The sequence below is a fragment of the Conger conger genome, chromosome 15, assembly GCF_963514075.1.
Source record: "Conger conger chromosome 15, fConCon1.1, whole genome shotgun sequence".
Classification (NCBI taxonomy): domain Eukaryota; kingdom Metazoa; phylum Chordata; class Actinopteri; order Anguilliformes; family Congridae; genus Conger; species Conger conger.
In genome coordinates this window covers 6,160,775-6,171,305 of record NC_083774.1, presented here as the reverse complement: position 1 = coordinate 6,171,305, position 10,531 = coordinate 6,160,775, and the positions used below count along the sequence as shown (strand labels likewise).

Here is a 10,531-nt window from a genome sequence, read left to right as displayed (position 1 = left end):
CAGCTGTGCGTTGTTGACACGAGAGTAGAGCAGAGAGAAAGGAGCCAGAGGACAGTGCCAGGAGTGAAGCCGCTTTATATAAACAAGAGATCCGAAGGAGGACAGACCAGGGACACTGCTAATGCCACAATGTGTGTGTGGAGGGGGCGTTATGGTAAGCAAGTTAAGCCACAGCCGTTGATATGGTTAATGAAACGATTCATTGATTGACTGCATTTTTTTTTTTTAAGGAGGAGGAGGTAATGACTGTTAAATGACTGTTATTTTCCTTGATCTGAGACACGGGCAGCATATGTGATAGGCTTGGGGAGGCTCGACCTTCCCCTAGTTTCTAATAAATAATTTCAATTAAAATTGGCAGAGTATTCATTGACAAACGGACTCTTGGGCCGGGCAATAGAGTCAACAAGAGCAAGTAGTCTTCGGTGGTCTGCATAGCAATCCAGTTGAGGACGGTTTAGTGCGCGCGCGATAAAGGGATGTTATCTGGACTGCCCCAGTCAAATGAAATGGCCCCTCCTGGTCACTTTAGCTTAAATGGGATGAATAGGGAGGCTGATTGTGGGGGCTGAAACTGAATTATGCAGAACGTGGAGCCTCCCTGCTCTTTGGTCCTGTTAATATTCTGCCCAAGCAACCTCTGATCTGTATTCCTGCACTGCGCCGTGTAAGAGCATTTCTGCTGGGGTTTTTTTTTTTTTCTCTCTCTCTCTCTCTCTCTCTCTCTCTCTCTCTCTCTCTCTCTCTCTCTCTCCCCTCACTCCTCCTGTGGAGAGTCTGCCCTCCCGCATTAAATGCTGGTCCCACGGCTCACGGGGCCCTGCTTTTTCGGGCCTCTGCCAAGAGCGGGCTGTGGAATGATGGATTGACAGTCGCAGTGCCGGGGTCGAAGCTGTCCGTTTAGCGAAGGCGCACGGTCCGGGCGGAGAGGAACAGCTGCTCCAGGCCTAGGGAGCCGCCGGAGAGGGTCGATGTGAACTTTTTAGGGAACGTTGTCTCTGTCGTACGTTATACAGGTGACCTGAATGTCCTATGTCGAGGGCCGGAGGGTTACAGGTCAGGTGTGAGTGAGAATGCTGCAGATAGACCCTCGGGATGGGTTTTTTTTTAAAGACCGTTTTCCAAAACGATGAAGTGAAGTTCAGGACATGGGGACACACCTGGCTTTGTTATGAAATACTGTGCCCACCCCCCCCATCTCCCCTAGGGGTCTCGCTGACATTCGCAAGAGTGCAACAGCAGTGTCCTGACTATGCATCCTCCGAGTTTAAAACTCCAGCTCTGTGTTCTCTCCCTTCTACCCCCTCCCTGTCAATGTCTCTGCCCCCTCCCGTGTTGATTTTTGCTCCAAGCGACTCCTGTGCCGGGAGAGAATGTGATGTATGGGCATTACTGTGACTATTGTAAAATAATTTAGAACGCGTCGTTGTTATACTCTTCCAGTATAATATTGAATGCTGATTTGCTGATTGAAAACAAAGGGGCATTTGTCAGAACTGGCATGGTGGGTCTGATCTCTGTCTAAGCCAGGAATGATTATGTCCTGTGACGTGCATAACATGACACGTGGCACACGGCACATGATGCAAGCTTGTGTGTATTATGCAGAAATGTGTGTTTTCTGTTGCTACTTTTGAGTGATAGCTGTTCTGTGCCGTGTCAGTCATAATCAACCTCTCTCCTCCTCCTCCTCCTCCTCCTCCTCTCCTGCAGGACCTGAGGCTACGCGTATGCAATGGGGACAGACCCCCCCATACGTTCGGTGCCTGACGAGCTCCAGCACCCCTACTCCAAGTTCTCCGACTGGAAGTTCAAGCTCTTCCGCGTGAAGTCCATGGAGAAGGCACCCCTGCCGGCCGAGGGGCCCCTCGGAGGGCTCCCGGCCCCCCAGGTCGCGCTCCCCCGCCCCCCAGGGATGGAGGGGTTGGAGCCCGAGCTGGGACGGACCGGGAGCGTGATGAGGCTCTGCCTGGGAGGGAAGACCAAGGAGGTGGTGGAAGGCCCGGGACACCGCGTCGACCTGAAGCTCCTGGAGATCGACACCCACATGAACCACCTCAGGTACGTCAGGTCTAGGTCACATTACGCTACATTATTGGCATTCTGGCAGACGCTCTTATCTAGAGCGACGTACAGTTGATTAGACTGAGCAGGAGACAATCCTCCCCTGGTGCAATGCGGGGTTAAGGGCGTTGCTCAATGGCCCAACGGCTGTGTGGTCCTTATTGCGGCTACACCGGGATTAGAACAACTGACGTTGCGTGTCCTAGTCAACCACTGTGCCACAGGCCGCTATAGGTCTACCATAGGTTATACACAACGTGCTTCTTTCAGATGCAAAGTGAAACGGGGGTTGTTAGACCTGACACGCTGTGGTCACTAAAGATCCCATTACACTCACGGTGAAGAGCAGGCATGTCCTGGCTGCCAACCTGGCTCTCTCAACCTGCTCCCGAATCATGCCCTGATTTCATTGTGTGGAGAGTCTCCTTTCAAACTGGAATGTAGTCTAGGACGAGGCTTCACCTTTGTCTGTGAAACTGGCCATTTAACTTTGATAAAGCTGGTGATGAAACGTGAAAGGACTTCTGGAGCTCCCTGAGTCTTATTACTTAGCAGAATGTGCCGTCGTTTCAAAATAAATATGTTGTGCTGATTATTGATGAAAGTCCACAATTCTTCAGCTCTCAGTAAACTGCGGGAGTTTTTACTGGTGTCTAAAGGATTAAAGTGGTTCAGATTCAGTTATTTCACCCAGTTTTGCTCCCCGCTGAGAGGGAGTTATGAATGAATCAATCTCAGGTACATGAGGGATCGCAGATGCTTCAGTGATTCTCGATTCTCGTTCAGGTGATGAATTGTTTGATTAAGGCATCAGATTGGGGGACATTTTCTCCCTCTCCTCAACACAGTCAGTCTTATCAGATAACAAGGCCTCTCTCACCTCTCCCCAGCGCTGAGATAACTGCACTCCAACCACTCACACTGATCGCCAGATTATTAATTACAAAACCAAGTGTAAAAAATAAAAACACACACTGCTCAGACCTTCTGAGTCATTAATCAATGAGCGGCAAATTAACTTTGCAGCAGTGGAGACAAATTTTAGTCGGTCTAAAAAAGATTCTCAGGGTAGTTTAAAAAAAAGGAAGACTGGGGTGTTGCATGGCATAGCCTGTAGAGCTCTGTCCATATGCTCATATGGGCTGCGACTTTGGCGGTTCGAATCTGGCCCCGCAACCTTTGTCACATGTCTCTCCCACTCTCCATTCTTCTGGTCTCTCTGCACCAGTGGTCTCCAGCCCTGGTCCTGGAGAGCGACTGGGTCTGCTGGTTTCTATTATCACCTTAAAATCAGCACCCTGTTGAGACCCAGGTAACCAGGTGAGGTGAGTTAACTGTGTAATCGAGTTCTCTAATAGATTAAATAAGTGCAGTGTAACAATAAAAACCAGCAGGCCCTGTAGCCCTCCAGGACCAGGGCTGGAGACCACTGCTCTGCACTGTCCTGTCCTATAAAGCAGACAAAGCCTTGGAAAAAAAAGTAAGACTGAAAGTATTTTTTTTTTGTTTTTGTTTATTGGCAGGAGTCTGTGTCGGCTCTGCGGCCTGGCGTTGGCGAAGGCGCAGGGGGGTCCGGAGCACGAGGTCCAGGGGGTCCTGGACGAGGCCAGCCGCTTGTCCCTGCGCAGGATGGGCTGCAAGGCCTCCACCTGGCCGGAGGTCATCCTGAAGGTGTTCAAGGTGGACGCGGCGGCGGACCTGGAGACGGTGCACCCGCCCTTCTTCTGCCACCGCTGCTGGAAGGCGGCCATCCGCGGCGGCGGCTTCTGCTGCTTCTCCAGGACGCGGGTCCTGCAGTGGAGGCCCCACTCCGCCCAGTGCCCCCTCTGCCACCCCAAAAAGGCCTCCCTCAAGCGCAAGGGCCGGAAGCGCTGCCGGTCGCCCCGGGCCACCCCCCACCTGGCCAAGAGGGTGAAGACGGACCCCCACGACCGGGGCGCCGGGGCGGGGGCCGGTAGGCCTCGCCGGCCGGGGAGCGAGCAGCCCCCGGGGGGCCGGGCGTTGGTCAAGGCTGGCCTCCAGAGGGCGCTGTGGGTGAAGAACATCACCCGCTGCAAGAGCGCCCACCTCAGCCCGGACCTGCTGCTGGAGCCTCTCCCCGCCGACTTCCTCCGCGCCGTTACCTGCCAGGTGTGCGATCACCTGCTGGCCGACGCCGTGCAGTCCCCCTGCGGCCACCTCTTCTGCCGCACCTGCATCCTGAAGTTCAGCCACGCCCTGGGGCCCCGCTGCCCCGCCTGCACCTTGCCCTGCCCCCCCTCCGAGCTCGCTCCCCCCGCCAAGGCCTTCCTGGCCGTCCTGCAGGGCCTGGTGCTCCGGTGCCCCAGGCCGGAGTGCGAGGAAGGGGTACGGATGGACGTGTACGCCGGCCACTGCCTCGCCCACCGGAGGGAGGAGGACGAGGACGGCGACTTCGGCGGTCCGCCCAAGGGCCGGGGCCCCGACTACTACCTGCCCGTCAACAAGGGCGGTCGCCCCCGGCAGCACCTCCTGTCGCTGACGCGCCGGGCGCAGAAGCACCGGCTGAAGGAGCTGAAGGCCCACGTCAAGGCCTTCGCGGAGAAGGAGGAGGGCGGCGACGTGAAGTCCGTGTGCCTCACCCTGTTCCTGCTGGCCCTGCGCGCCGGGGGAGAGCACAGGCAGGCGGACGAGCTGGAGGCCATGATGCAAGGTACGGCCGTTCCCACGGCGACGCCGAAACGCGTTGCCGTTTCCTTTCTGCGTTCAGTCTTTCTTTCCTTTTTTTCCCCTGCTGCTGCTTTTTTTGTTTTTGTTTTTGTTTAATTTTTTTCTCGTGTCGTGGCATTCAAAATCATTTTGTTGTTGTCCTACCGCCTTTGTAAATGCACGTCAATTATCCTGTATAATTTTCACACTTCTGTTTTTGATCTTGAATCTTGCGACTCTGATGGAATGCTTTCAGGCACAGGGAGAAAAAAAAAACAAAAAAAACCCCAAAACAACTACAACAACAAAAACAGAGAGAGCTAATTCTTCACTGTGTGTCACAGCTGACCGGAAAAAAAAAACCCACAGTCTCCCCCCCCCTTCCTTCCTTCCTTCCTTGTCTCTCTATCTTTCGCTTGCCTCCTAATTCAAAACAACAGCGCTTGTCAGAAGCCTGTTTAGATGAAAACAACAGGAGTGTGGCTGGCGTCTGCCTGGCTGAGGCGCGGGGAGGGCTGTGTGACGGTAAATGGCGCAGGCCCCGGGGCCCCCAGGGGCCCGCGCGGGGCCAGCTGGCGTCTGTTTTCATCTGACGCCAATAGATCAGGCCTGCCAGCTTGCGCCGCGTCAACCTCTTGTTCTGGCGGTGACTCGAATAATCATTACAAATGTACAATTTCCCTGGGAAATATTGTCACTGCTGTAATTATCTCTACCTTTTTTCTTTCTTTTTTTTTCTTTCTTTTTTTTTTTCGGGTTGGTTTGGTTTTCCTTAAGAATAAGGCTCTAAATGTCCTGGAAGGGAATGCTCTCCGTCATCGTTGCAAATTGTGCTTTTGTGCTTTTGTGCTTGCGTGAACTTAATCTAAATTCATGTCTTTCTCTCTCTCTCTCTGTATCTCTTTTACTCTCCCTCTCTCATTTCAATTCAAGTGCTTTATTGGCAGGGTGCAGAGTAAGTACGTGCTGCCAAAATGAGAACGACAATCATCAAGACACGAGTGCAAAACAAGCGGTCCCCTAGGCGAATCTTGACTGTATCATCAACAACAATGGCACTTAAAGTTTTAACCAGACAAACACATTTCTTGCTTAATTGCCTCCACAAGGACCTCGAATAATTATAATAAAATGCAAACAAAAAGATTATTAACGACAATCATGTTAATACTGACAGTGCGAGTAATGAAATAAATAAACGCAGCGCTGATTTTCACAGAGTCTCAGGCAGAAATGAATGGCGCTGCAAGGCGCGCGTAGCTAAGCTCCTGAACGAGGTGAGGGGACCAAGCTCTCATGTTTTTCTTTCAGCCGATATTACCCCCCCCCCCCCCCCGCTCAATTCATGAAAGTCAAATTCAGAAATTTGCCTTTTTGGCACAAGAACACACGTTCTGTGTTTTGGCAAGGCACATTCTGGAATAACAAGTGACAAATTCAAATGGAGCTGAAATATAGATGAACAGCGCCCTCGCATTAAGTAGCACTTATTAAATATTAAACGTTATCGCTGTCTTTTTGTGTTTCTTTCTCCCTACCAGGCCGGGGGTTCGGACTGCACCCCGCGGTGTGCCTGGCGATTCGGGTCAACACCTTCCTGAGCTGCAGCCAGTACCACAAGATGTACCGCACGGTCAAGGCCACCAGTGGGCGCCAGATCTTCCAGCCCCTCCACGCGCTGCGCAGCGCGGAGAAGGAGCTCCTCCCGGGATACCACCCCTTCGAGTGGCAGCCGGCCCTCAAGGGCGTGTCCAGCCTGACCGCGGTGGGCATCATCGACGGCCTGTCGGGCTGGTCGGCGTCCGTGGACGACTCGCCCTCCGACACCATCGCCCGGCGCTTCCGCTACGACGTGGCCCTGGCGTCGGCCCTGCGCGACCTGGAGGAGGACATCGTGGAGGGCCTGCGGGAGCGGGGCCTGGAGGACAGCGCCTGCACGCGCGGCTTCTCCGTGGTGGTGAAGGAGTCGTGCGACGGCATGGGCGACGTCAGCGAGAAGCACGGCGGCGGGCCCGCGCTGCCCGAGAAGGCGGTGCGCTTCTCCTTCACGGTGATGTCGGTGTCCGTGCGTCCCGAGGGCGCCGCGGAGGACGTGACGCTCTTCCAGGAGCCCAAGCCCAACTCGGAGCTGAGCTGCCGCCCCCTCTGCCTGATGTTCGTGGACGAGGCCGACCACGAGACGCTGACCGCCATCTTGGGCCCGGTGGTGGCCGAGCGCGACGCAATGAAGGAGAGCCGGCTCATCCTGCCCGTGGGCGGGCTGCCGCGCTCCTTCCGCTTCCACTTCCGCGGCACGGGCTACGACGAGAAGATGGTGCGTGAGGTGGAGGGCCTGGAGGCGTCGGGCTCCACCTACATCTGCACGCTGTGCGACGCCACGCGGGCGGAGGCCTCCCGGAACATGGTGCTGCACGCCGTCACGCGCAGCCACCGGGAGAACGGCGAGCGCTACGAGCTGTGGCGCTCCAACCCCTACGGCGAGTCGGCGGACGAGCTGCGCGACCGCGTCAAGGGCGTCTCCGCCAAGCCCTTCCTGGAGACGCAGCCCACCATGGACGCGCTGCACTGCGACATCGGCAACGCCGCCGAGTTCTACAAGCTGTTCCAGGACGAGATCGGCGAGGTGCACGGGCGGCCGGCCGGCGCCCCGCCGGGCCGGGAGGAGCGCCGGAGCTGGAGGGCCGTGCTGGACAAGCAGCTCCGGCAGAGGATGAAGCTGAAGCCCGTCATGCGCATGAACGGGAACTACGCGCGCCGGCTGATGACGCGCGAGGCGGCGGAGGCCGTGTGCGAGCTGGTGCCGTCGGAGGAGCGCCGCGGCGCCCTGCGGGAGCTGATGGAGCTCTACCTGCAGATGAAGCCGGTGTGGCGCTCCACCTGCCCCGCCCGCGAGTGCCCCGACCAGCTGTGCCGCTACGCCTTCAACTCGCAGCGCTTCGCCGACCTGCTGTCCACCACCTTCAGGCACCGCTACGACGGCAAGATCACCAACTACCTGCACAAGACGCTGGCGCACGTGCCCGAGATCGTCGAGCGGGACGGCTCCATCGGCGCCTGGGCCAGCGAGGGGAACGAGTCCGGGAACAAGCTGTTCCGGCGCTTCCGGAAGATGAACGCCCGCCAGTCCAAGAGCTTCGAGCTGGAGGACATCCTCAAGCACCACTGGCTCTACACCTCCAAGTACCTGCAGAAGTTCATGGAGGCGCACAGGAACTCCGCCAAGGCCATGCAGGCCACCATCGACCCGGTGGAGAGCCTCGACGACGGCGACGTCGAGCTGGATCCCGCCGACACCTTGGACTTTTGAGAAGTCGTTTCGCCGAAATAATCAATCTTTTATTTTATTTTATTTTATGTGCCACCGTGTGCCATCGTATCAGACAGAGAAATGGCTCTGTGTGCACTCATTTCGCATTTGTTGCATGAACAGTATTCGCTTTTTCCGCATAGCATGGGTTTTCCTGTCTCCCAGGTCCTCTTGCTTGTGGTGAAAAGGGTTTCATTGTGGCTGGTAATTTAATTTACGCTAAAGTGGCTTTAAGTGCTGCATAACCCACAGAGGTCTGATGAGAGGGGTTCCAGTATAGTCCATATAACACTTATAATAGGGAAGACAACACACTTTAATGGAGGCATTTGCGCCTTTTATTTTTGTGATATATTTCTTTTATGTGATTTCTTTGTTTTATTCATCTTGATTGATTCAGTTGATGCCAAATAAGTGAAATAATGTGGTTTTCACTTTTGCTAGTTTCTCAAGTTCACGTATTCAAGAAAAAACAAGGAGGAAATACATTCTTGCAATTAACCAGTTCAAATGGTCCTGGTCGGACCATACTTTATTCTATTCCTTGTGCATATAAAAGTCTGAAATTGTATTTTTGTACTCCCGGTGAAATATTGGGTAGTTTATTGTACTGCTGGGCTGAGACACATTCATGAATTTAAACAGAAAGGTTATTTATGGAAAAAGATGAAAGCATTGTAAGTCAGGGACAGGTAATTGTGTTAAAGGAGCATACATTTTATGACTTCTGCATTAATTTATCACCGGGTCAGGAAATGGAATTACAGAAACTGAAATTGTCTTTGTTTCATGAGCGCAAGGAAAAATGATTGCTTTAGTGACTCGGACTGGGATCCCATGGTGCAGAATGACTTTGAAATCCCCTTATAGTCCGCGGTATTCGCGGAGCGAGAATACGACCATTCTACCTTGATTCCTGAAGTGAAAGAGGTTCCATTAATTTACATGTGAATATGTTTATTGCAAAAATATTACAAAAGGAGGCTTTCTGACAGGAGTAGGGCGGCGTGTAGTGTAGTGGTTAAGGTAAATGACTGGGACACGCAAGGTCAGTGGTTCTAATCCTGGTGTAGCCATAATAAGATCCACACAGCCGTTGGGCCCTTGAGCAAGGCCCTTAACCCTGCATTGCTCCAGGGGAGGATTGTCCCCTGCTTAGTCTAATCAACTCTACGTCACTCTGGATAAGAGCGTCTGCCAAATGCCAATAATGTAAAGTTGAGGGTTTTTTTGTGGGGTTTTTTTCTCGGGTTAATTTGAGACTCTGGTTCTGCGTAAAGGGAATATTTGTAATAACAGCTGTCCTTATTTTCCTGGCACGGACACACTGGCACATGAACTCTCTCTGTCTGCAGTGTTTGGGCCTGGAGACAATCTGTCTCCTGTCAGCGCTGTTTGGCAAACGTCTCCTATCCGCCGCTGCCTCTCTCACACTTTCATTCCGTCGCAAAATTGATTTTTTTCCCCACCCCTTCCATTCTGAATGAAGCCGCGCCTTTTATTTGGCGGCTGGAAGGCCTGTGGGGGGAATTGAAGTGAAGGAGAGAGAGAGGGAGCGAGAGAGAGAGGGGGAAGAGGAAAAGAAGATGTTAGAAGCAACTTTTGATTTCGTTGTCTGAGTTTGTCTGAGCTGTCTGTTTGCCATTTTGGCTGCGGTGATTTTTTTCTTTTTCTTCCCCAAGTGATTTGTGTCATTTTTAGCTCTGTAACTTTTCGCAAGCAGTGTCAAGCAAATGATGTAAGTGCATAGTCCTTGGGGCTTTTGTAAGTATTATGTAAGTATGAGTATGGCAAAAAAATGACATTTAAAACATTTTGTTTACAAGGAACAAGCCTAATACGATATCCTCTTCAGTACTAATTTTATGTTTATATTGCTGATATGTGTTAAATATTTGATGATGTTTTGCTGTTGAATTTAATTCATTGAAACACGCAAAAGGGATGATGCTGTTTTGCATGGATGAATATTAATTGAGCATTCCATCTTCTTTGGGATTTTTCCCCTCACATTATTAAGTACACTAATGCTCAGGCACCATATGTCACGTGTGGGAGAAATCCACCCCGTCATTCTACTGTTCAATTTTTCTTTGCAATTTTTGTAATTTTGTGGTGAAGTAACCTTTGATGATTGGTTTTATTTTTTGTATTTTTGCACCAGAAAGGAGGAGTTTACACCACTACTTATGCATTTACAATATTCTGCAATATTATTTTGTATGTAACAATGACTCATGTGAAAAAAGTACACTATTCCATCTGATTCATTTACTGTAGCGTAGCAGTTTATTTGCTGCCAAGGTTTATTTGCTGCCTTCATAAAAATGTTTTTATTTCATGATAAAACACTGTTTTATGTTTCCAAATGTTTTCATAACGGTAAATGTTATTTGACTTTTTTTTTTTTTTAAACACACCGTGTTGTTGTTGTTTGATGAAACAATAAATAAAATTATCTTTGAGTACTGCAATACTTCATTTATTTTGCAC

At 51.9% G+C, this 10,531-nt stretch overlaps 1 protein-coding gene across 1 annotated transcript; it reads left to right on the top strand.

Moving 5' to 3' along the window:
* The first annotated feature begins 1,735 nt into the window (after nt 1-1,735).
* On the top strand, nt 1,736-8,038 carry rag1 (recombination activating 1). Its single transcript, XM_061222514.1, has 3 exons — nt 1,736-2,061; nt 3,588-4,735; nt 6,273-8,038. Exons 1-3 carry the CDS (start codon nt 1,736-1,738, stop codon nt 8,036-8,038), a joined length of 3,240 nt encoding a protein of 1,079 aa, XP_061078498.1.
* The last annotated feature ends 2,493 nt before the right edge of the window (nt 8,039-10,531 follow it).